At 40.5% G+C, this 26,661-nt stretch overlaps 1 protein-coding gene across 1 annotated transcript; it reads left to right on the top strand.

The window, feature by feature from the left end:
* Window positions 1-1,744: 1,744 nt before the first annotated feature.
* Window positions 1,745-25,188, top strand: RRP15 (ribosomal RNA processing 15 homolog). Its single transcript, XM_083858367.1, has 5 exons — window positions 1,745-1,833; window positions 5,007-5,281; window positions 7,095-7,192; window positions 8,014-8,215; window positions 23,451-25,188. The coding sequence occupies exons 1-5, from the start codon at window positions 1,767-1,769 to the stop codon at window positions 23,601-23,603; spliced, it is 795 nt and encodes a 264-aa protein (XP_083714493.1). The 5' UTR covers window positions 1,745-1,766; the 3' UTR covers window positions 23,604-25,188.
* Window positions 25,189-26,661: the final 1,473 nt, after the last annotated feature.

Below are 26,661 nucleotides of genomic sequence, written 5' to 3' on the forward strand. Positions count from 1 at the left end.
ATCCTGTTTGTCCTTAGCACTTGACCAAGACATACTTAGTCTTTTAAATCTTTCATTGTGAAACAGTTTTCCCAGTCATGTCAAAATATCTGTCACCATTTTCTGACCTTTCTCCAACTTCTAATTTTCCCACCTGATACTGAGGCAGGAAAAGAAATTTGCTATCCTGGCTGCAATCCACATCATTGAAGAAAAAATGTGACCTATGCCACAGACAGTTGCAGAAGTGCAAAAACAGGTCACTTATTGTGCCGGGTTGCCACAACAAAATAAATACTTATAAAAACACAGGGTGTAGAAATTAAACAACCTTTTTTAAAACCTGAAAAATACTGAAGACTACACCACATGCAAAATTTTTCCTCTGTACTACCTATATTTGAATATGTACTGGGCAATGTCCGTGGCTCTTTCTACTGCACTACTTTGGGGCTCCAAGGAATCCTGGAGCTTTTACAACCCCACCACATTTTATTGCTACAAGAACAGCAGTTCTTGATAACTAATTTTCGTTTGTGTAGTTTAGAGCACTTTTATATAAGAAGTTGCCCAAGATTTCTTATTTTACAGTTCTGGTGGTGCTGTTTTCAGGATGTGCTTCTTACAGATGCATCGAATTGAGTAATTGGATGACCGGCAGTGGTACAATCTGGCCCTAAAATCTGAGTTTAGTGGTTGTGAAGCAACAGAAAATTAATGTCACTAAGATTTCTCTCACCCAACACAGAAGAAATGCTGTTTTCCTACATGTGGTGGATGGTCTGCTCTTCCCACCAGTGCTAACAACAAATACCACCACTGTTACCCCACACCTTTAGAGGGGCAACACGTTGAGACGTGGGAGTGGACCTTGACAGAGGACAGCAGGCAGCAGCTTGGTGAATCATGGAAAGCTCTTTATTATCTGACTCCAATAGGCTTATATACATTTTGTACAGAGGGCCAAGATTGGCCCAAGGAGGTTACAACCTCCTGACTCCATTGGTCAATATGACCATCAGTCAAGTTCTCTCTCAGAGAACAAGAATGCAAAACATACAGATAAATTCTAAGAATACTATATTGTTTACATGAAGCAGCGTGAGAAGCTGCTGCAAAGACTCAAACACTTGAAAGCAAGAAATGCAGGGACGACACCACCACTAATAAGGGAAAGCAATTTCTGTACATCAACTGGAGTTTGGAAGTTTTTCCAGCCCATCCTTTCAGGCCTTAAAACAACGTTTGAAAGCCTGGCTACGTTTTCTGGGGACACCAGCACTGTGGTGGAGCCTCCAAATTCCCCTTCACACCAGGGACCCTGCATATATACAGCATTAATTTTTTTTTTTTTTTTTTTTTTTTTTTAATCGTTGCCACGTCCACCCACAGCGGCTCCCGGGGGTGGAAGCGAACAATCCGCCCGAGCTTTGCGCTGCTGGAGCCTTTCCCAGGGTATTTCCACGCTCCAGGTGGGCGCAGCTCTTCCGGCACAGGGAGGCCACAGGGATCTGGGCCTGGGTGTGGGTGACCCCAGGACGGCGAAGACTCTGCCCAGGGCTGGAGGGAGCAGCAGGGAGGGCCTGGGGGGGCAGAGGGGCCTGGCGGGCAGAGGGGCCCGGGCAGCCGTGGTTACTGTTTACTTTAATTACAGCCCCATTTCTGCCGGCCCCGCTCGCGCCCGGCCCGGAAGCGCCGCTCGCCTGCCCGGAACCTCTGGAGGCGGAACGCAGGTTGGCGGCGCGGGGGCCGGGCCGGAGCGCGGCACCGGGTGGACCGTGGGGAAGATGGCGGCGGCCGTGGCGGGCCCACGTGGGCGCGGGGCCGCGGACACGGACACGGATACGGACAGCGGTAACGGGAGCGGGAACGGGGTGGGCCGCTCACTTATTCTGAAGCATCGCCAGCCGCCGCTCTGGGCCGCCTCTGACCTTGGAGGCCTTTCCTCTCTGCGCCGCCCGAGCCCGCCGGTGGGTCCGTGGCCCTTCATCCCCCCGGCTCCGGTCGGCGTGGGGAACGGGAGCTCAGGCCCTGGCCCGGCACCTGCTGAGGCTGCTTCCCAGCGGCGTGCCCCGTGCCTGGTGCTGTGGCTGCCCCTGCCCGCCCCGCGCTGACCCTTTGGGCTTTCCCCCCTCAGCCCGGGGAGCGCCGCCAGCAGCTCCTCAGTTCCCCAGGCCCACCAAAATAGCTTTCGTTGCCCTCTTTCCTGGGAGAGGGGGAACAGCTGTGCAGAGCTGCACGAGTTCCGTGCCTGGGCGAGACCGGGATCTGCTTCTCTCCGAAGAAAACTTCTCTCTCGTTCCAGTGATTTACCCTTAACGCGGTTCTCCATTCGTTTTCCTCCTTGCGCGCTCTGAGCGTGTACCTGACTAGTTGTGATCACTTCGTAATTCTGTCCTGTAATGGGATTTCTTTTTTTCTTTACTCTGGGAGGAGTCAGGGTTGTGGCTGCGGGTCGCGTTGGTTCGAGCGTCAACATTGACCCCAAAGAGCGGCGTCGTGTGGGGGCTTCTTTCTTTCATTGCTGAATGTTTGCTGGGCTGAATATTTTAACTGTGTGCCTGCGCCTACATCACTGAGCGAGTTTTAAAGAGTTAAGTAGAAAGATGTGTATGTGAATTTCACAACACACAGAGAAACAATTAGAACTTTTTATGTTAAATCTCCACCAGAGCTAAGTCTTTTCAATTTAGAACAGGGCCCCAGGTCCTACTTCTGGTTGAGTTAATCTGGTTTAAATTTTGAAATACCTCTTCTTTATCTCATGCTGCTGACTGATACTCTGATGTATTAAAGAGTAAATTATGGCTGGTAGTAGAAATGCTGATTTTTCTGTAATTGTTCAAAACAAAATGTTGGTATTATTCTCCTGTTCTATTGGCAGAAGATGTTATGTAAAGGAAATGATACATGCTTTTGCAAATTTCCTTTTTGTAAGTCTGATCTGTTTTTTATGGCTAACTTCAAAAGTTGGTCCTAAGCAGTGTGGGGGATTCAGGTTTGGACTTTGGTGATTTTGTGTGTGTGTAAAAAAAGTCACAAGGAGGGGTTGATTCCTTGTTTAAAAGCTAAACAGCAACATCCTGGCATGGACAAGGCTCAGGGATGAAAACTTGATGTTGTTTTACATATAGGAACCAGGATGTGCTGATGCACTTAACTCTTCACAGGCAATAGTTTGAATTTATTATTTTTTTAGTATGCAACTCAGGATGTGGAGACATACTGATATAGAAAAGAATGAAAAGGATGCCTTTAAGTCATTACTGATTGTGTTGAGAAAATTTGCCATATCTAAAGTTATAATTTCTAGTAAGGACTGTTGGAAAACACCCCATAATTTATTTTGAGTGGAGCATGACCTACCACTGTGTTTGCCTTGGTGGCAGTAAAAGTCATACTGGTAGAGATAGTGACCAAGTTTTCAGTAATTATTTCTCTTCCACATTTGTTTTGTACCCACAGACTCTTCCTTCTTTCCATCAGGATAACTAAATGCTCCCCAAGCCTCTAAACATGTCTGGGCAGTAGAAGTTTTGTTTTAAATTGGTCAATGCCACTGTTTTGCTGCTATTTTGTTTGTTAGGTTTTAATCTGGTTTAAATAGGCACATGGAGAAGGCAGAATAATGAATTAGTGTGACAACAGAGTGTGTGTTTATGTTTGCTTAGTAATTAAATAGACAGTTGATTAATGGGGATATCATTAATAGCTGCCTGCATGGTTTTATGGAGAACAGACCTTGTGAAGCACTCCTGGCTTCATTCTCTTAATGGTTTGGTTGATAAAGGTACTTCATGGGATATAGGAGTGCTTACAAAGTAAAGCACTTGGCTCAGCAGTACTGTGATTTAAAATTTAAATTTTCTTTTTTCAGAAGTTTGGGAATGGTAGATGGATCAAAGTAAGTCAGGTGGGGAATTGGTCCCTTGCTGGTGGGACTGGGTGGGGTCAGAAACCAGCCTCCTTCTGTTCAGCGCTTGATTTTGTAGCTTTGAAAGTTGTCTATAAGATAATTAATTTAAAATTTAATGTGGCACAAATATTAGTGGAATAATAGTTAATGGTGGCAGGACCTTTTGTATCTCTGCTCTTGCTTACGTGGTGAAGTGAAATAACCAAGCATATTTTAGCACACCCTAAACCTGCATCCCATTTCATTCTGGTTAATTGTCTGCACTTTTCAAGGCTTCTATTTTTGCAGTTTGACCCACTGAACAGAGTAATGAGGACTGATTCTTCCATGTATTTGTTGTGCCATCAATTTGGCTGTTTTCAACCTGTCTTAATATTGCTGAATTCCAAACTTTGGTACTGCAACTTCAGTTTCTTCTTTTATTTTGAAGGGGGTAAGGAAACTTGACTTTGGGGGTGTTTTGTTTCTGTAACTTGAGCAGTTATTTATCCCAGAAGAGCTCAATGCCTCTGGTTTGTTTTGAGCTGCCTGACTGTCTTCATGCTGTACTTCACAAAGCAGCCTCCCCTGGGTTCATTATACCTAGGTAATTGTATTTTTGCTGGTCGTGTTCTCTCTGAGCAAGTTTTGCTTTCTCGTTAGAAATGCCCCCCAGCTTCAATTTCATTCCTGTGGCTGTTTGCACTCAAACACCAGATGTCACTGTTGCAGTTTCTCTCTGAGTGTGTACATATATACGCACGTATTTGTGTGGAAAGGCATCTATAAGTTACACTTTTTAAACTGGAAAATAGACAGGTTTTCCCCCCAAAATTACCAGCCCTAAACATAAAAATATTCAATAATCTAATAATAAATATCCAAGGCTACCCTTTTGCCTGGCCTCTTTCAATCACTTTAAATCATCACTGAGGTGGGCAAGCACTTACACTGCATAGTTTCTAATAAATTCAGTGTAATGGTGTGTGCCTGCTTGAGGAATTAATTGTAACAGCACATGCACGTTAATTCCTCACTCTGAACTTGAGTAACATTTACATGAGAAGCAGATGGCACTAGTGAATGATTCTTACTAGAAACAATTCCTGACACTTTTTTTTTTTATCCCTAGGTTCTGAGTTAAGCTCAGAACTTCCAGAAGACAGCTACTCTTCAGGAGGTGAAGCTGTGGATGGTGATGATGAAGATGAAGCAGCAGCCCCTGGCGACGTGGCTGAAGAGGCAACAAGCTCCAAAGATGGCCCGAGTTCAGGATGGGCAGATGCCATGGCAAAAGTGCTCAACAAAAAGATTCCACAGAATAAGTCCACCATCTTGGCCAAAAATAAAACCCTGGAGAAGGAGAGAGAGAGGAAAAAACAAGAGAGGCTAGAAAAGAAGATGAGGGTGAGAAAAAGATGGAGTATTCCATGTGCAGTGACTGTCAGATGGGCTACATGCAGGATGGTCTCAGAGCACTGTCCCAAGTCTCTGCTGAGGCTGTGTCAGTTTTGGAGTCTCTCCTTCACAGTGATCTTGAGGAGCTTAATTTTTTTTACTTTCCAGTCATGCTGTGTGAGGTTTTTTCCCTTCCCCACTGCTTCTTCTGGGTCATCAGGCAGGCTGAATTTGGCAGCAGGAGTGTTCCAGTCTGTCAGCTTAAGGTGTTTTCTTTTTTGAGGGGGTGATTTTCTAAATGGCTTTGTTAATTTGGGGTGAAATTCGCTTTGTTGGCATTACAAATTGAAATATTTCTCTACCACAGAAAGTGAGAGGGAGAAAGAGAAGAAAACTTCTTCCATTTAAATTGTGCTGTGACTTCCAAAATTAAGGCCTCTAGGTTGATATTGCAGTAATCATTGATGTGGTTGTGCATTGTTGTTTGCTCCCCTCAATCATTTTCCTGATTGGAATTTTCTATTACCATGCCAGTGCCCTAAATTGCTTCTGGTTCTGAAACTGGCATGAAGAAAACAAAGCCATATTGCCAAGTAAGTAATTTGTTTGTGCCTTCAGTGGAATTTTTAATTCCAGGCTCTGATTGATTTACCTTCAGGCTAGAAATACATTAATAGTTCCAATGTCTCATCCTACCAGTTCTGTTTCAGTGGGATAACCAGGTTATTCACCTGACAGTTTGGGACATGCTGCAGTTGGGTCATGGCTTGCCTTTTAAATACAGAGGGCTTCAGTACAGCATCTGTACAGTCGTGGTTGTCCTAAATACCTGCTCTCATCCAGTAAATATGTGAGAATACTGCAAAACAGAGATGGGCCACCGGTCCCCAGAGTGACTTGTTTACTTTAGAAAAACTTGAAAGCAATTTGCCTTTCATTGATTTCTTGCTGATGAAAGGTAGGATAGGATAGTTCTTTTGATCAAAGGCCAAAACACGGTCATAAACTCAGAAATTCATAGCACTCTGCCTGGAATTATAAAGATAAGGGTTCTGAAATTCCATTAGAGTCTTCTTGCATGAAACAGATTTAATGGAACATCAGCAGGCCTAAAACACTGTTAAATTGTTCAGAGAGGAAGAAAAAATGTCACTACCTTGCTCCTAAGGCAGAGGTCATGAAATACAGTGGTCTCCTATTGCAGCAGAAACAAAGCTGGTGGTATTGTGTCTGTTGGTAATGGAAAAGTGGATCAATTTGGTTTTGAAACAGAGAGCATCCCAAAAAAATAGACAAAAACCAATATTGTACACATGACTTCTTGTCTGGTGGACACTTGGTGCTCTTCCTGTGTTAAAGTTCTGCCTGTTGCACTCTTTGCTGAGTGTCACTTTGGTCACAAAGCCATACCGGGATCAATTCTGAGGAGGGAAGTCAGATTCCCAAGGCCCAAAGTGACACCCTGTCTTGATGGACCCAGGATTTTACTAGTATAAAGTTTTTGATGATCAGCTTGTGAAGTCTGGGATTTGAAGGCTGTCTTTGAACAATTTCCTTGCTCATGGCAGTCAGTATGAAAGCATCTTTCTCCCAGGTTTTTGTTACTGGAAGCAGATGACTCTCTGAGATTTGAGTGTGGCCCCTGTTGTGTCAATGCAAGAGACTTGCTCAGACCTTTGTCCAGCCCTATATTGGAGCTCCTTTTACTTTCAACCAAACTGAACTTCACAGATTCTTTTTTTCCTCCTGCTACATACTCTATCAGATCAGGCTGCATTCTCAGATGTCCATGTTGTTTCACATAACAATATTTATAATGCAGGTTGATAAAAAGCGGGAATGGGAAATGATGTGCCGAGTGAAGCCAGATGTTGTCAAAGACCGAGAGAAGGAAAGAAATCTTCAGAGAATTGCCACAAGGTAAAAGTTTTTCTAAATGCTTTCCTTAAATATATGTATATCAAAAAGAGGAGGAAAAGGCCTGTGCAGGTAATCTGTTTCCAATCAAATTGAACTCTTAAGAAGTGACTAGCAGGAGCCGAGAGATTTATAGACAGGTCTGCATTGTACAGTATCAAGTTCAACAAAAGATTTCAGAAGCTTTATGAAAGAGTAAAAATTTAGATGGGAATCTAATGCTTGCTTAACAGAAGTGCTTTGTTGGATCTCCTCATTTTGTTAATTTAATGCCTTAAAAATGCAGAACAGTTGTTTCTACTGTTCCGGGTTTTTGCTTCTCCGCAGAGGATTCACCAGATCCATGGCTGTGAAGTTCAGCTGCCTGTTCACATTGTGGTAGTTTGGTGTCACAGAGCTAGTTGAACATTTTGATGTGCTGCCTGTATGTGTCTCCTTACTTATTCCTCTGCCTTATCCCCCAGCTTCAGCTGCTATTAAGAAATCTGCCTGAGTAATTTAATAATTGATCTTAGGATAAATAATGTGCTCCTAAGGATGAAACAGATTCGAGATTGAAACTGATCTCAGGGCCATGTTACCAGGCTTACTTCAGAGTCTGAATAGTTATTTGTACATTTGTTTGTTACTGGTTCCTAGCAATAAGTATGAGGGAGGAGTAAAGATTGAAAGTCTTTTATGTTGCAGTAAATGTTACTTCTTGACTGAATTGAGGTTCCAGGTAACCATTTTGGGGAGCTAGAATTAGCTTTAGTAGGGGTTTCATTTCTGTAAAATCAACTTGAGTTAAAAGATTTGCTTTGTTGTCTTTTTCCTTGTCCCAGAGGTGTTGTACAATTGTTCAACGCTGTCAGGACACACCAGAAGAAGATGGAGGAGGAGGTGAAGAGAGCCGGGGGCTCCGAGAGGAAACGCGCAAAACTGATGTCTTCTGTCTCAAAGAGGGATTTCATCGACGTCTTAAGAAACATGGAGGGGGCCAAAGGAGGCAAGAATCCTGCTGGAAAGGCCACAAAAAGTAAACAGGTAAGCTTCACCTGTGAGAAAAAAATGCTTACAAGGTACCTTCTCAATGTAATGACTCTGTTAATGTGCCTGCTCTTCATAAACCTGTGACCCAAATGGCTGGGATGTTTTGACACTTCTGGAAGGGAACAAGTAGCTCTTAGCCTGTTTTCCCTGTCTTTTGGCTGTCACAGTACAAAACACTGGAAGATCTTCTGATAAGACATCAAGCCTTTTATGCAAATGACTTGGTTTAGCTATGTGTTTAAAAAAAAATTACGAAATACTGGATTTTATCTTGGATTTTGCACTAGCCATGGAACAAACTGGTAGATTATGATGGGTTGTGACATTTGGAATTTGGCTATAAATAGTTAAGTCCTTGAAATTATTGAAGACGTAGAGGCTGTTCATCTTACATCTACATCTTATTAGACTACTTGTGTGTCCCCACTGTTTGGTCGTGTTAAATTCTCTTCCTTTGGGCAGTTACGGTGTCTGAAACTGAAGGATTTGTCATACAAAATAAATACCACAACAGAAAGAAACAGAGACATATTAAACCTTTACATATAGCCTTTTCTTTCCCTGATTCTTTGTGTGCATTGGGCTGGTGTGGCTTCCTTGCTCTTGTGATGTTTTGGAAAGAAATGCATTCCACTCTTTCCAGTTGTATTTGAGACACAGTGTAGTTGGACTCATCCAACTCTTCACCAGTTCTTTCAGCTCACCAAGTAGCTCAGGGTTGAAAACAAGTTGCTCAGACTCACTCTTTCTTGTGTTTCAGGAGCTGCACGTTTTTGAAGTGTGTTTGTGCTCAGGTTTGAGCTCTGTGCTTGGTGGTGGGTGGAATACTGCAGTTGGCGCAGACACAGTGGAGTTAACTAAGTGCTTTTCCCTGCCAGGAAGAAACACTTTAATCAGTTGGGAGACAACAGTTTGTCATATGTTTTTTGTTTCTGTGCACTTGGGGAACATGCTGAAACACTGCCTGGCATGGAGTGCTCATACAAGTTTCATGCAAGTGCAATATTAAAGTATTTGTTAAATTCTTTGGATAATGAGAACAATTTAGCTTGGTGCTGACACTTTATTTCTCCTTAAATAATTCCAGCTTGCTTGTTTGGGTGGGGGGGGCATGTGCATGTGTGTGGTTCTCTTTTTTTTGGTTTGTTTGTTTTTCCTTCCTTGGAATAGCAGAATATTGGAACAATGGAAGTGCCAACTAGTGTTTTAGTCAGCATTGAATCAATAGCTGAGCAAGAACTAGGACCTTTTTTTGTGACACATTGTAACAGGGCAGTTTTTAAATGACTAGGTCAGAAAACACTGATTACAAATGTTTCTATACTTTAAAAAAAGGTTTATTTTGGCATCATCAGTAACAGTGTATTCCCATTCAGGATGGAGATGCTTCAGATGCGGGCTAGTTACTGTTGGGTTTGACTGGTAATACAGGTGCTGCTTTCACATTGCTTGTGCACAAAAGCTGGGGTGGGAATCAGGGGTTTTGGTTGGGTTTTTTAATTTCATGTCTGCCTAGACAGACCAACCTCCTTCCTCTCTCTTGTTGCCTTTGCTTCAGTGACTCTCCACTCAATTTAATACTGAACCAAACTCTTCAACAACTCCTTTTCAAGCTGTTCCTAATCTGCCTTATTTTCTCTTGAGAACATATCTTACTCATTTAGCAAGCTCCTCTCCTGGTAGTTGTTGAGGCTTGAGGTTGAGGCCAAAAGCTGCTGTTCATTCTCCTTCTCAGAATTACACAAATATTTAGCCACTGAACAGTTCTGCTGGCCTCCACTGTTGTATCTCTGCTTCTTGGTCTCTGAGGGTGTTTCAGAGGATAGAAACCCTGGATAAGGGCTTTTGGTAGTAAATTCCTTGCAGCAGGATTTCAGCAGATTGTTTGTGCCATCTGAAAGCTTTTGTTTGTTTGCTTTGTGGGTTTGTTTTTAGCAGTCAAAAATATAGAGTGTATTCATTTTTACAAAAAGTGGGGGGGGAGATACATTTATTTATCTCAGCAAAAACAATGGAAGAGATGCCAATCCCAAAATCCAGGCTCTCTGCCATCAATTAAAAGGCAGTCCAGAACAATAAAAACACTACCCCACCCACATAAAACAAGCAGTCAGCAGGAAAAATAGCAGAAAAAAGTTTTACCAGTGAAAGCAAACCTTTTTTGACTCAAGCCTTGTGCTGTGACATGAGACTTGACTTCATTTTGAGAATGGGTGAAAGCATTTTCTTGCTCTGCAGGAGTTTTTGAATGCAAAATTTGCTTTGTATTTTTGAAAGTGTGGCAATTTCTTCCAAGTGTCAGGGGTTGTTGAAGAAACCCCTTATAAAGCTCTGTTGATTGACTATTTAGTCAAGTATATTTATGTGTGAGAAAAAGAAATTAAATGCTCTGTAAAGGCCCATCTGCAGCAGTATGATTTCAAAGTAGCATGACTACTTTTTAAATTTTTTTTCTTTGTTTTCAACAGCTTCATGTGTTCTTGGGAAGGACAGGTAACCTGTGCCCCACTAGAACATTGTTCATAGTCTTGTTTACTTTAAACCATTGGCCTAAATGTTACTTGGCATATCCCTACCAACATAACTATGAAGGAAAGACTGTAAGGCTGTGTATGTTTTCCTGTGCCCTTCTTGTGAAACTGTAGCCCTTCTTGGAGTTCTGTGTGCCCAGCTGGGAGTAATTACTTTTCTGAGCTGGAGCCAAAAGCTTTGCCTTTCATATCATTTGCTGTTTATCAAGGTATTTCTTAATCCTTGCTGAGCCAGCTGACTTGTGTAATATTTTTTCCTATTTTTTTTTCCCAAGTTACTGTGCATGATGCTTGCCTCTGGGTAAGATCATCTAATTTCTCTCTCCTCACCACTTGTCTGAAGCTTTGCAGTGTGGGAGAAAAAATGTAGTGATTTAAAAAAATTAAAATCCCACTCATTTGTGGTCAGATGGGCTTTTTTTTTTAAGTTTTGGGGTGGCTATATCTAGGAATCTTTTACTGTCAGATATGAGAGCATTCAATTTTGTTCAACACAACCCTTACACACCAGCTTTTCATTTCAGGATGTGTTGGTCATATCTTCCTGTAAGGCACTACAAGAAACATTATTAAACTATAGGTTTAGAAAGGCTACTTATCAGAAATGCTGTTTTTTCAGGCCTGGAGGCTGAAGTCATTTTTATGTCTATGGAATGAATACAAAAGTAGGTAGTAGCAGTAAAAGATTCCTTGCAGGAACCTTTTGTTTTCTTTAGGTCCTTAATAAATTTCAGGCTGCTCTTAGGGAGTACCTTTGCTTCCAGGGTTGAGTGAAATTTCTGTTCTCCTAGAGTTGCACAGATATGTTGGCTAATGTAATGAACTGCATGAGGTCTTGAAATGTTAATTGTAAGAAAAGAAAGAAATTCAGAGGAAATTCAGAGTTATTCTCCTTGTTTGCTGTGTGTCAGGGACAATTTCATCTTGACTTTTCTCTTGTTATTTGTGCTGCTCCCTGTAAAGCACTTTACTGTGTGGTTAAACATTTTTTAGTGACACATAAACAACTGGCATGAAAGTTACAGATACTCTTTATGACAAGCATAACCTGCACTCATGGACCTTTCATTTTTAATTAGGATTTTGTAGAATGATTTTGCTTTAACTTGTAAGCTTTATTACACCAGATCTGTTGCAGAGCATTTCAGTGGTGAAAGTAAGAGTAGGATTTCCTGGTCTACTTCAGCAACCATGACCCAAATTCTGCAAGGTAATCTTTCTGTAAGCTAGGCTGACTGCATCACCCAGAGGTACAATTTGCTTCCTGTGTTGTGATGGCATCTGGAAAAAATTGGTGTGTTGGTCTCAAAATAGTACCTATTCTAAAATAATTTATTGATGGGAAGGAAGATGAGTGGAGAAGAACACAAGTGCTATTCCCTAGCAGCTATTGCTCATATGGGACTTAAACTGCTTTTCAGAGAAGTTCCTTCTACCTCAAGGATATTTTATAAATGCTCCAAGTATCTGGTAAGGAATTTGTAAGGACAGTGATTAGAGTGAGGCTGACTATAGATTTTTCTTCTGTTCATGTGACTTTTTTAAGCAGTAGTTTGATGATTGTTCAAGGGCAGGAGGAATACTATGCTTCTGACTTTGACCACTGTTCATGCTGAGATACAAGGAGCGGCATGAGGAGGGCTTTCATTTTTTTAAGCTAAATGGGAATATTTTTTGTGCTTTTCAGCTTAGAAGTCACATCAGTTGAAAAACTGAGAGTGACTGTCATCTTTTCCTTGCAGCTTCTTGAATACTGGCCATGGTCTGGTTCTTTCCTCTGCTTCCACAGTGTAGAAATGGGGAGGGTGGAAAAAAATTGTTTTCATTCATATACCTCTTTGGAGTAACAGTAATCTGAAGAGTTGCTTCAACTTGTGTTAGGAGATTGTTTCTGAAGTGTGGATAAAGGCAAAGATGACTTCCGGAAATTTGGTAAGGTGTATCAACACCTCTTTTAATCTTATCAGGAAACTTCCTTAGGTGATAATGACATTGCAGAGTAGCAGAAAGTTTATTACTACAGCTGTTGTGTGCTGGTTTTACAGACCTAATTGAAGGAGTAACCAGGCATGCATGTATTCCAGCAGATTTGAGGGAGCAGCCAAGTATTAATTTAGTTCAGCTGTAGCCAGAATAGATGTATTCTCCCAGTTTTAATAAATGTCTTCCCATCACATGCACAAAAACTTTTAATTTGGATTCTGCATTTGTATTTGTTTTTCCCAACTGAGTGTACATTCTCTTGAAGGTAGTCCCATATATGTTTGGAGCTGATGCTTTTAATGAAGTTTTTTTGTTTTGTACCAGAAAGTTGCTGACAACTAGTTGTATGCTGTATTCTTAGGAATATCCTTAGGGATAAATGCAGTGCAGCTGCCAAAAAACACCAGCATGGTGTTTACTATATCCTCTATTCCTTATGTTCTTTAAGGTAAAGGGTCGCTGTGCAGTATTAGAGTTTGTTTGATGGTGACATTTTTTTATTTTAAATCTGTTTAGAAGTTGTACTAACTCACAGAGTTTGGGCCATCAGCAGGATTGGGTTTTTAAGATGTGCAAGCTCAGTTCCCTGATTGTTGTGATAACAGGGGATTCACATCTGTGTTAACATGGGAATGCAGGGCTTCGTCAATATTTAAATGCCAATTTAAATTTGTCAGTGTTTCAGTATTTAAATTTGATTGATTACATGTCAAGAACTTAACAATGTAAATTTGACTCCACATAAGACACTTAAGTGTCATGTGGAGGGCAGTATTTTACTAGGTTTACCCTTTTCCCCATGGTTTTTTTTACTCAGATGTTGCTTTCTGTCTTCTTTTTCAGATATTTGATCAGAAATCAGGAAGGGAAAAGGCCGTGATTTTGCATTTTGTTCCCATCTACGTCTTTTTTTACCCTCTTCCTGCTCTATGTTCCTGACAGGTCCTTTCCCCCTGCACCTGAGGGCTGAGCAAGTATCCTGTGCCTAATGCAGGAGCAGCCCTGGCAGCTGTTCCCACAGAAAGGCCAGTTCCCTGTGTGTCATCATGAGTCACTCACAGTTCAGCTGAATGCTGCCTGCTAAGATGCAGATCGTGTGTGATCAGTGAGGACAGATATCTTAAGAGAATTTGGATGCTAAATGCTTATTGCAGCTACTGAGGTGATGACCTGAGGTCTGGGGAGGGTGATCTTCCAGATGTTTAGAGATTGTCCAGATCCAGGCAAATGTTCAGGGAGATAGCAAAAGAAATGTTGCCAGCTCCAAAAGACATCCTTAACTGATTTTTAGGTTTAAAAAGAACAAATGATGCAACTAATGGGTTCCTGTAGAAAATGTCTCTTTCTTACTTAGAGCTGAAGACAAAATATTTTAAGTTTGTCTTTCTGTGAAAAGGAATGAAGTGGTTGTATTTGAAACATTGCAAAATCCTTCAGCATGAAGCAGTTGAAGTTTGGCAAATTTTAAAGTGAATATAAACAGGGACTTGTGATTGAAATGTCAGGCAATGCTGAGACAGCTCCATCTGTCATGTTTGAAAGTAACTTGCCTTGCTATTTGTTTATTAGTGCACAGGATACTATGATGATGTTCTGTTTTCCCAGAAGATGTTGCAAGGCTTTTTTTCAGTAAAACTGTCTAAAACAACCACCTTTGAAAAACTTGTGGCATACATCTTCTTTTGATCTTCCTGTGAGTATACAAAGCACAAAGAGTCAAATCCTATTAGACTTTTATCTGGTAAATCAAGTTGGAAGCCTTATAAAAGCAGCTCTCCACTTTTGGCTTTGTTCATAACTCTTATAGGCAGGGTAGTGTACTTAGAGAAAAACACATCTAAACATTTCATAAAGTTTTATAGAAAAAAAAAATCTCTGGAAGTAAGAAGGTTTAGGTGGAGCTTGTCTATCTGAATAAGTTTGTTTCCCCCATCTGAGCAATTGCTATTGGAAATTATCATGAAAAGTAATTAATTTACTTTGAAGTTTTATTAAGGTATAAAATGTTGTGATTTCCAGAGTGTGTGTGTTATAAATGACCTCTGTGGGTACCTACTCATCTGTTTATCTTGGTAGACAGACTTCAGGAGTGGTGGGTAAAACTGCTTCCAGCTTGCAATGGTTAGAGGACTGCTGAGTTCAGTAAATTTTTTTTCAGTACTGTGGGAAATCCCAGCCAGTTTTTAATGAGTGTTTCTGAAATTTACTGAAAGATTAGAAAATGTACTTTTTATACCTGGTAGTATTACAAATTATACTAAAACTGCATCTTGGAAAGGTCTGACCTCTTTTTGGTTTGCTGCTGAACTTTAGACAGTGTACTGCAGGTGGTCTGTGTCATTTCTTCTCCACCTGCAGCTGTTGGGAAAGCCCATACAGAAACACAGAAGGAGATGGAAAGGTCAGAAATGCAGAGAAAGGCTAGCCAGATGTTAAAGATAAGGGATTGGGATCCTGAGCAGTTTACATCTTCCTCCATCAGATTTAAACTGCTTTTAGAAAGCAGACAGGGAGTATTGAAGAGTATGGCGTATTCCTTAATGACCTTGCCACTCACACATGGCAGCATGAGGGGAAATTACAGGAACATAAAATCAGAGAAATTTGGATTTGGGCACCTCTAGGATATGTCGCAAAAACCATTTAGGTAAAAGCAAGGGCAATGACTGTAGGGAGGTGAAATCAGACAAGCTGCTTAGCAGACATGAAAATGTCATTATTTCATATTTAGTAATAAAATTGCACAAAGGTTAGTTCATTGTAGGCTCTGTTTTGGTTTTTTTTTCCCCTCACCCTTCTACCTTGAAGTTTTTTGGATCCTTATACATCTTCTGGAACTCAAAAGTGGAAATCCTGAGTCAGGAAGAGGAGACTTTTTACTCGCCCCACTTCTTTCTCATCAGCTGTTCTCTGAGATGATTTCTTAAGTGCTGGAAGGGATTGGCATGGTCATTACTGTAGCCTTTATTGTTTGAGACAACCTTTTGAGACTCACTCCATTATGCCTCTTGCTGAATCATAATGAAAAAACAGTGGGTGATTTTAGCATCATTTTTTGGAAATAATTTGAATGATATTCATATTATTCCAAAATTTGCAAGCTGCTAATTTATTGTTAAAAGAAATCAGAAATACTCCATACAGCTGCAGGTCTGCGTGTTTCCTTACTGGGCCAGTAGGAAAGCTTTTATAACACTTGCAGAAAATTTTAGGTACGCAGCTGAGATAGTGCGTAAGTGTCTTTCATAAATGGGTGACATCTGAGAAAAATCTGTTGTGACAGGAAAATGTTTGTCTAAAGTAGACTGTTGAAAGATATGAGGATATGGCTTCTGAGGGATAGCACAGCAAAAGCCTTAATCTTGACTGCATGCTTTTTTACTAGTCACTCTTTTCTATATCTGTGTGTTTTCCAGGTACAGCTTGCTGGTTTAGGAACTGTGCAGCTTGTAACAATCATGTTTTGGATCTGAGGTGATGTTTAGTTCATCTTTGAACTTTGTCATGTCCTCATGACTCTGGGAAATACACAGTAGGAAATGAAGGACCAGCTGATGCAGAATATTTTTATTACTTTTGAGAAATTGTGTGGCATTTATTTCAGGGTTGAAATGCTGCACATCTAGGAAAGTTCTTTATTCCTTCTTTTTGAATCCCATACAAACAGAAGAATTCTCAGTTCATTATCGTCCTTTTAGTAATAACTATGGAAACAGGTAGGGAGTTGTCCATATAAGATTGTTCTTAGTAATTAACCAGTATAATTTTAAAATAAAATGAACAATATTTTGCCTCAGACCTGAAGCTCATGACTAGCTAGCAAAAGTTTTTTGTTTTTTTTTTTTTTCTCATGGACAGCACTGTCTTTTCCAAGTCAGAACTATGGTTGAACTAGTTTGGCTATACAGATTCTTGTGTGATAAGCAATGAAAGTGTAACACATTGCTTTAACTACAAAGGTCTTGATCATGTGTTTTTTTCAACCACAGTACTCAGGGAGTCTTGACATCAAGTATTAATTGATGCTGATGCTGTGCAGTGCCAAGTACATGAAGCAGGAAAGCTGTGTGGAGATTTACAGGTGAATAAAGGGTAGGAGTAACAGGTGAATACAGGCATAGGAATGGTCAGACTGGGAGGCAGGAGTTTCACTGTCAGTAGTATGACTGCTGATAAGCAGGCATTCAGATGTGAAGGTACACATGCAGAGGTGAGGATGATGAAGAGTTTTGTTCTTCCAGGAGACAAAACCCAGCAGGACTGAAAATGAGTAGCAATGGCACATAGAAAGAGTCTATAAACTTTTTGCTCTGATGTGTTGCATGACAGTCTCATACAAGCAATGTATGAATCTATTCTTATCTTTCCAGGTACCTTTTCTGTAATAACAATCTACTGTAATTGCAATCTACTCTGAACTAAGCTTTACTTGGTACCTACTTAAAAATGCTTATTCGTGGACCTTTTCTGTCTTCCTTATGTCAGTGGAGTGTTTTGGCCTGGCACTTGGAAAGACAATATCCTTACTTCATATTTGCAACATTGTCATTTTGTCTTGTATTTTAAAGAATGTGAGTTGCAAATTACAGACTGCATTCCACAAGGGGAGCTGCCAGTATGGGTGAAGGTAACAGTTCATGCCTGTGTTTAACTTAACTATAGGATTGTTTCATTGGGTGAGTCTTGTTTTCAGGTGAGTTTTTATTGTCTGTGGGCAGCTCCTGGTGTAGCATGCCCATGCTGTACATCATGCTCGTTAAAACCTGGGAAGGGAGTCTTGATGCCAGCATGGCCAAACACAACTTGCAGCAACATGTGGTGGAATTCCTTGTGCAACACAGGGGTTTCTGAGATGGCTGCTGTTGATGGCCAGAGTACAGCACAGGCTGAGCAGTTCCAGAGCGTCCTGTGTGCAGAAGGGCCCTGTGTTAAGATTGAATTCTTAAAATATTTTTGCTTTTCCTGACAGAAATAATAATTTATGGGGTTTCTGGTGAACCATGCCTGAGGAAATCTGTTCTCTCATAAGATTTTTCTAAGATTCTTCTTTGCAACTGAGCATTTAATAACAATGCTCATGAATTTTCTGCTTTGCTTAGGCCCAGATTAATGCTTGTTTTTAGAAATTTTGTAATTGAGTTCTGACCCCTCTAAAATTGGGCCACGTTTAAGCCTCTGTGCGCCAACCCAAAGCATTCCTTCTCATTCACACATTTCCAGTTGTAGTAAACCCTAGAGGAGGATGTGAGGATGGGGAGATTCCTCGTGCAGGTCGTTAAGCTCTGGGTGGTCTTCTGGCTGTGCTCAAAAGGAAAATCAACTATTTGTTGTGCTTGTAGTAATAATTCCAGTGTGTTACTTTCAGAGAAGTTTGAGCAGTAACAGCAGGTCTCAAAACACACTATAAAAAAATTTTCATTCTTAGATTTATTTACTAGAATTGCCAGAGCAGATTCTGGTGTGTATGAGAGAGTTTGTGATCTGAGTAAATCCCCTGTGCCACTGTTGGTACCCACAGTGTGGTGTCACTTCAAGTAAACCAGGGCAGTTTAGTTCAGCTGCTTTAATTTCTCATTCAGAGAGAGAATGCAAATGGGTATTGAATAACTCTCACCCTAAGGAATAAATGATTGTGCAGAATTAACTGCAGCAGAATAGATTTCTGTTGTGTAGCTCACATGTTCTGCAAGCTTGAAAATGCTTCCCAGAGTGAGTTGCTGTGAGAATTCAGTTCAGAAGTTCAAGCTAATAGTGGTGCAGGTTATAGTCTCAGTTTACAGATTTGTGGGGTTTTGGCTGTTGGGGATCAGGCTTACATAGAAACCTTTCTTTGAGTCGAGATCTTGCTGTAATTTGAATCAGATAAAGTTGCAGGAAGCACTAATGATCATTCCAGGTGTCATTTTCTTGTTAAAAATCATTACAGTTTGTTTTCTGCTTATATTTCTACTTTAGGTACTTTGGCTGCAGTTTTTTTCATTTCTGCTCAGCCTGAAGGAAATTTATTTTCTTAGCCTGTGAGCTCGCATATTGCTGAAAATGAACTAAGGAGAAATGATTATGCTGGTGTTCTTTGTTTTTCATTCCTTCCCCCTCTTCTGCCAAGTCAGGGTATTATTATTATTATTACTATTATTTTTATTATTATTATTTTAAATTGAGATTTAACACACCTCAGTGTATGCCTGAGCTGTTTATTTGGGGTTTTTTGAGCTCAGTTTACACTTACTTGCTGGGGAATGAGGACCAGAATAGCAGCAGTCATTCAGAGCAAGATGCAGGCTGACAGGGAAGGTAATTGTCAGATGTATGTGAGAATGTGTTCTGGCAGTTACACTTTTTAACTTCTCCCCCATGACAAAAGCTTCACTGTGTCTCAAAGTCTTAAATGTTTGTATTCAGCAAAACAGAGGAACCTGGGGAGGCAGTTCAGATTAATTAGACACGTTAGAATTGTTTTCTCAGTTCTTAAAGTTGTTGCTTGAGAGATATTTATGTTAGAAATTCCTTCCCTGACAGGTACAAATAAACATTTATTGTAGGTGATGGTAAAGAGAGATGCCCCTGCAAGCTCTGGCATTTCATCTTATGCACAGAGCAAAGGCACAGGGGTCCAGTGTGCTGATGGTAATCCCTTGGTCTGAAAAATGTTCCTTTGTTAAAACCCTGGAGTTCCTGTCTTCTGGACAGAGCTCTCAGGGAATCTCCATGGTGCTTAGGTGTGTTTGCTGCTTTGCAGATGCAGAAGCTGGAGTGTGCTCAAGTGACACAAGCTGGACAGTGAAGTGAAATGCTGTCTTTTGTCTGATTTCAAGGCGTATCTTTTAATGCCATTTCTTACCAATAACCACTATGGACTTGGGTTTGCTTGAGCATAAGGTTCTGAAAAGCTCTGGAAGGTATCCTGCTTCAGGAGGGGCAGAGAGGATTGATCCCCCACACCTCAGTGTCAGTGCTGTCTGCCACAGCTCCAGTGTTGAGTTTGGCAGGTCTCAAGTGAAAATACTTTCTTGCCATTTACCAAGAGCAAATTTTGTAGCTCCAGTTTTTTGCGATGGTAAAGAAATAAACAAAACCAGGGAGATTTCTGGCTTGATCATATAGCTGCTGCTGCTACCATGAGGCTTTCATGGACCAATTCCTTTAAAAGCATCCAGGAGGCAGTTCCAGCCTGGATCCCACAAGGGTCAGCTGCTTGTTCTAAGTGACAGAACTAAGCTTTGTTGGAGCTTAGTTTGGAGCTTTGTTTGGTGGTTTTATTAGGACTTGGCCAAGAATTTCAGATCATCTTGTCCTGGTGCAGATTTTAGAGAGTATGTCTTCAAAGCAGAATTACAGGAAGTATGTCCCCACTACAGAGCCTTACTTGTGTGAGACTTTAGCTAATGCTGTGATAACCTAGCAAGTAGGCAAGGTTTTTTGGTTTTTGGTTGTTTTTGTTTGGTTGTTTTTGTTTGGTTGTTGTTTTTTTTTTTTTTTTTTAATTTATATGAACTCTTTTCAACTGGACTATGAGTCCCATCAGAGCAAGTATCAGCACTAGAGTAACCACAGTGTGTGCTTTGTTCTGCCTTATTTTAGCTCATGATAACAAGTTCATCACCAGTAATTAGTAAAACACTAGTGACTCTTGAGGTATTTTACTAATTTCTGAGGCTCAGATCTTTTGAAATAGGTTGCCACACCCTTCTGGCAAAGAAACACAATTCCAGTGTATAAAAGAGAAGAGGAAAAAAAAGCAACACGAGAATTTTTCACTCCTTGCCTTACTGAAGGATACACGTTATGTAGCATTACACTCTGTTGTTTATATAGCCTGCTTTGTTTTCATTTGGGGATGTTCAAAGGGGACTTCAGTGCTGTAGTGAGATGTGCATGAACAACTGACTGGGAGTTCAAAAGCATTTGTGTAGATTGAAAGCTGGTTTATTTTCCACGTGCCAAGAATCAGTTTTGTTTTATTTAGATGAAACTAGATTATGGCATTGAAAACCCAACGGTATTAACATTCTTACATAAAGCAAGTTGGGAAGAGATGTTACAGTTCAACTAATTGTTAATTATACAAATACTCTTGCTGCATATTTTCTTAAGACTTTGGGAATGTTTTGTGATGCAGTAGATTTGGAGAGTTTTTTATTCTGAGGGGAAAATAGAATAGTAAATGAGTTAGGAATGAAGATACTAAACAAGGCGTTTTCTTCACTTGGAAGCATGCTTAAAATTGATTAGATATTTGCTTTCAAGCATTGAATCTCCATCTTTGAGGCATGAACATGCTACCTCTGTCTTTCTCCTTCGGGCTTGTTGTAAAACTCTATTCAGGCCTTTGTGGTGCCTTTCATAATGGGTAATGCTATGGAGGATCAGCATCCCTCTTTTGTTAAAGTCCTGCTTTTGTCCTGTTGTTCACTTGACATAGCCAGAAAGGAGGGCTAATGGTTGCTGAACAGTAGCTTGTGATGAATTTGAGGATTGAGCTTTTCAAACCCTGAGCCTGCAACTGTCATTGCTGATAATAATCTACTCCTTCTGTGCTGTTTAAAAACCAAAACAAAAATAAGAAAAAGATCCCTGTTCTGCACATCTGGGAAAAAACAGAATTCTGTTGGATTTATTATTGAAAACAAAAAATGTAGATTGTTTTGTAAAAAATACGGGATTTTCCATTTAAGTATTTCAGATTCAACTCACTTAAATTTCCCTATTCAAATAGTCCTTATCAAAGATCTGGGATTAAAAAAGAAAGAACTTGGTGATTTTTTTGCTTTTTTAAAAAAAACCTATTCTTTACTCTGCAAAGGCAAACATGTACAACTTCAATGCAGTTAAAAAGGAGGAAAACAGTAGTTACCCTCTGCTTGCATCCCAGAACAGACTGCCCATGTTTATAGTATCATAATAATACAGATGATTCCCATGTGAAAATTTTAAGGTCTGCTTAGGGACCTCCCTTATCTGTAGCTCTTTGATTCCAGGTAATCAATTGCCCTTTCTGAGATGATTTTAGGTTTACCAGGTGTAGCACTTGAAGCAAATTGCTGCAAGAGTGGGAAGTGGTTTGGAGCCTCTACCCTTGGGAAAAGGGGAATTGTTGGATGGGAGTAGCCATTAATGAGAGCATCTGTGAAGGCACAAAAGCAAACCCTAAACCCAGACCCAGTGCAAACATCTTGAGGAACAGCTGTAGAGTTGTTGGTTTGTTTTTTTTTTTTTGAGCCGAGCCCTGGGAAATTCCTTTTGGGATGGCAAGTGTTAAGACTTGTTATCCTATTCTTGTGAGGGCAGTGCTTCATGAAGAACTGCAGAAGTCACATGTAGCATTTTTGCTTTGATTACCTATTAAAAACACATACCTTGTTTGGCAGATTTTTTTGCACTCAGATAACTTCTGATGGTGTAATAGGATGTGTTTTATTTACAGTAACGGACCCACATTCTTCATTTCTCTTTTCTCCTGCTATCAAATTCTGTATGCTGCTCTATCCCAAAGATTGATTCCCACAGGCTTCAGCTTAACTGTGCAGTGGTATCACATTCCTAGATGCATGACAGAGAAGAGGCACAGACAAATGTCTACAATGATCATACAGACAGAGAAGAGGCACAGACAGATATCTACAGTGATCATACATTTACTGCAGCAGGTTTTGCATCCAGTGGCAAATCTTGTCTGCAGAGGATGCTGAAGTCCCTTCTTTGGAGCAGGGAAGTGGGGAAAACCTACCTGGGGTGCCAGTGTGAACTTTATTTTCAAAGACCCTGCAGAACTAAACGAAGTATTTTCAGTGCCCCCAATTCCATTTTGGTAGGACAAGTTTTTGCTTGCCTGCTGGACCCTGAGCCGTGTTGTTCCTCAGAACTGTTTTGCTGCTAAGGCATAAACACTGAAATCCTTCCTCGGTAGGTTGAGCAGCTTTCAGTGTTTTCCTGTGGTAAGGATGGAAGCACAGCTTCCAGCTGTTGTTGGAAGGCGTTGCCACAGGATGGGGCTGTTGCACTGCCCAAACGTGATGTGTCACCTCCAGGAGCCGCGGCCAAGCGCTGTTTGCAGCACTAACCTGAGACTACACTCCCGACCCTTTTCTTCATTGTTTGCCAGTCCATGGAGTGGGCCTCGAGTTTATCCACTTCAGGAGTAGGAAATTTGGAGTAAGGTGTTGTTGGCTTGCTAAGAGTAGATCAACTTTGTTTCTTTTAGAGGCAGCTTTGTACCATATGACAGGCCCAGGTAGTGAGGTAATAATTCACATAAAGGGGATTTGGTTCACGTATCAGCGAATATGTTAAATATTAAATTTAGGGGGGGGGTTAAGCCTTTATTAAATCCATATTTGTGTTTTAGAAATGTGCCAAAAAGTGTTCTAATGAAGCAGCATCTGGGGGTTAATAAATGATATCATGAATCCATTCTGATTGCCAAGAAAGATTTTAATAAAGGAAGCCATGCCCAGGGTTGACTGTTTCATCCATGAGGAATAATTGTTTTGTTTCCATATTTCTTTTACTGGTTGGTTAAAACAAGTTTGCATTTTAGCATCAAGTCATTTTTGGTTGTTCTGCTTGTTTCTGCACCATTTGCACAAAGAACTGGCCCTCAGTCTGCTGATTGTAGGAGGTGTTATTTTGTTTGCGTGGAGACCTTGCATCTTTTACTGCCTTTCACATTTATCTCATGTTCTTCTGTTCTTTCTTCTCTCCCCCTCAACCTTCAGGGTGAAGTGAAGTCTGAAGAGGGGCCAGAATGGAATATACTGCGTGATGACTTTATGATGGGAGCATCTATGAAGGACTGGGACAAGGAAAGCGATGGAGAGGGAAACAGTGGAGAAGGAGGTGCTCTGAAACAAGAAGATGACAGTGACTGAATGAAACTGAAAACCATTCACAATCATGTTTTATCTTCTTAAATTTGTTTGGATAAAAACTCAGCATTCTATGAATGTAAAACACTTGGAGGATACCTCTTTTAAAAAAAAAAAAAGGACTTACTCAACCTTGGAGTGTTTTCTCCTCCATGTCAAACTTTTATTTAATATAGCTCCGTTTGCTATACTGAAATCCTGAAATATTTTCCAAAACAAGTATAATTTTCAACATATTTCCAAAACATTTTGTACAGTCAAAATAGTGGCACTTGCCCAATGAAAGATGGATTTTGCCAAGGTCATTAAAAGTTTATACATTAGTCATGGCAATTGATGTATTAGTGTGCCTGCATTTCCAAATCACTGCTGCACTTTGAAAAGTCATTGCAATTTGCAATAGAAATGGCTTACAATGAACACAGAAATGCCATCACCTTGTAAACTTATCAAACTCCTATAGAGTCTTTACTACTTTGGCCAGAAAAGGTTCTGTAGATAATAAAGGAAAGTAACCATTAATGTGATAGTTCTGGTCTTGGAGCATTAATTTGATTGGAGACAACTCTGAAAACAGAATTGTAAAGAGAGAGACTTGACCCTACTGATAGGTTTTAGTATTTATATATCTATGTATATATGTTTTTTCATTGCAAGTCTGAGATAGTATAAGCTAAGAGTCTAGTAGGAGAGGAAAGGACAGTCATTGGTTTCACTGGGGAAAGAGAGCTTTCCTAGCACAACCACAAAAAATGGTATTCCCTGTTGCTTCATTTGCAGTTGTGGTGTTCTGGCCTTTTTCAGTGAGGAGCCAGAGCTCTGACATTTGTCCTGTGGGTTTAGTCAGCTCTAATGTTAGGTCAGACCTAACTCCTCAAGTCTGCAAAGGGTCAAACCAGAGCCCTTCCTCTTAGGTGTGGGCCATAACAGTAACAAATTTGGAAGCCATCTGTCAGGATAACACAATTGCCTTTGTTTAAGCTACAGCAATTGTAGTTGTTGGTTGCAGAGGTGGGGAAGCTAACACACACAATAAGGATACATTTTATGTAAGCATATGCATACAGGAGGAATTGTGTGGTGGTAAGGGTGTTCTGAATGAGAGGCTGGGGTTGAATTCTGCTGCCTTTGCTGTTCCAGACTGACTGTCTGATGCTGTGTCATTTGTTTAACTTTGCTATCACATTTCCCCATTTGCTATGTGAAGAAAAAGTCTTGAGGCCTATTAATTGATAGTTAAAATACATGGTGCTGTTCTGTCCTTTTCTACAGATGCCTTAGAGACAAACCTTTCTTTGTACCTGCTTATAGGCAAGATATGATTAGAAGCAACTTTGAAATTTTCAGTCTTGAGCATTGGAATGTGCAGTAGGATTTAGATTTTCCTAACAAAGGCATGGTTTGAACTTTGTGTGTACTGCAGGATAAAAACCATGGGTACAAAATGGCAGAGGAACCCATCCCAACAACTGGCATTCATTGTCTTATCCCTAGCCTATTCATCTGGTATATATTGTAGCATAATTCTTCCCGGAGAACTCAAAGCTAACAGGAGAAATGTTTAGATTTTCAAGCTGTTTTGAGTGTTAAACATTACTTTGTGGCCTGATATTTATTATCACAAATGAAGGCATACACCCAAAATACCAAGTGGCAAAACCACAGAAGTTTGACATAGGTTATCCCGGCTTCTGAAGGCTCAACATCTGTACAGCTGTGCAGTGAGAGTCACCATGTCATTAGTGCAGTGTAAAAATGAGCTGCAATGGGGTTTGAGTCCATGAAGCAAGCACAATGTTCTAACCTGACACGGCTTTCTCTCTACAGAGTTCAGCTGCTTTCTGTGGAAAAATTACATCAGCACCCTTAAATCTACAGTTGTTCTCTAGTTTCATATCAGCAGTTGCTTTCCATAATCAAACTTCTGGAAAATAATCTAATTTTTCCTTAGGAACTGCGACATCCTGGGGGGATTATTAAAAATTTCAGAATGCTTTTCAAATACTTTTGGAATACTTGGGTGTTTGTGCATTTTTGGAGTGATGCTTTGAGTAAAGCACTGAAGTGTCTCTTGTGTGTTTAAGAAAAATATAGAATCTATCAATATTGCTAAAGGTATTTTGAGCTTCCATTTCATTTAGAGTGCATAGCCTATATGTGGAGAGCATTTCTTGCCTTTTAAGAAGCATAATACTTACATTTCTATGTATATTGAATAGTTATTTAAATTTTATACTGTACCTTGTCTTTGCCTTGTCCTTTTGTGCAATATGCCAAGAAGCTCTGAGAATTGCTAAAATTGCTAACTACATATTTTGATTTTAGGCTGCTTTATTTCACAAGTTTTGTTTTTGTTGACCAGCAGTTCAAAAGATCTTGTTTGGCCCAGGCATCTTCCAGTCTCTTCTCTGGGCTGCCCTACCCCCTTTTTCAGTAATGTTCTTCCTCCTCAGCAGCTACCAAGAACAACCTTCAGCAGCTTTTCCCAGCAGTCAGAGTGCTCGCTCTGTTTTTCCTGCTCCCATGAATATCTGCTCAAGCAAAGCTGTGCTGCTGCCCTTCATTCCAGAGAGCATGAATCATCTCAACTTTGTATATTTCTGTACCTATCTATATAAAGCCAATAAGGATGGGGTGGTTCCAGTTTTGTTAGGCTTCAAGCCAATTCCAGAGTATGTAAAGTTTAATATTCTATGGATTGCACGCAAAGCAAGGGTTTTGTTTAATAAGAGAAGGCATAGGGTCAGCGCTTCCCCATGTCTCTTGTCCCCTGGTCTAATTTCTCTTCACATTAATTGTGCTAACTTTTTTTCAGCAAGGAAAGCATGAGTTGGCCTATGGAAAAAAATAACTGTCTTGTCCCTGCTTTTCTTCAGCCTCCTGTTAGGGAAACACTTTGGGAGTGGTGATGGAATATCCTTGTTGTGCCTGATGCCACTGTACCACAGCATCTTCTCTGCTAAGACCTGAAAGGAAGAGCTCCCACTTCTGCAGCTGTGAGGCAGTTTCTCCTGGGTTCACAAGATGAGCAGAACAAAAGAGCTGAAAGCTGCTTCCTGGT

The sequence above is a fragment of the Zosterops lateralis genome, assembly GCF_965231275.1.
Source record: "Zosterops lateralis genome assembly, chromosome: 3".
Taxonomy (NCBI): Eukaryota; Metazoa; Chordata; class Aves; order Passeriformes; family Zosteropidae; genus Zosterops; species Zosterops lateralis.

What these genes read in the sequence shown, in the direction of transcription:
- RRP15 (XM_083858367.1), top strand. Translation starts at nt 1,767, where the DNA reads ATGGCGGCGGCCGTGGCGGGCCCACGTGGGCGCGGGGCCGCGGACACG. An exon ending in GGCTAGAAAAGAAGATGAGG is followed by an intron (nt 5,282 to 7,094) that starts GTGAGAAAAAGA and finishes TTTATAATGCAG; the next exon opens with GTTGATAAAAAGCGGGAATG. An exon ending in AGGCCACAAAAAGTAAACAG is followed by an intron (nt 8,216 to 23,450) that starts GTAAGCTTCACC and finishes CTCAACCTTCAG; the next exon opens with GGTGAAGTGAAGTCTGAAGA.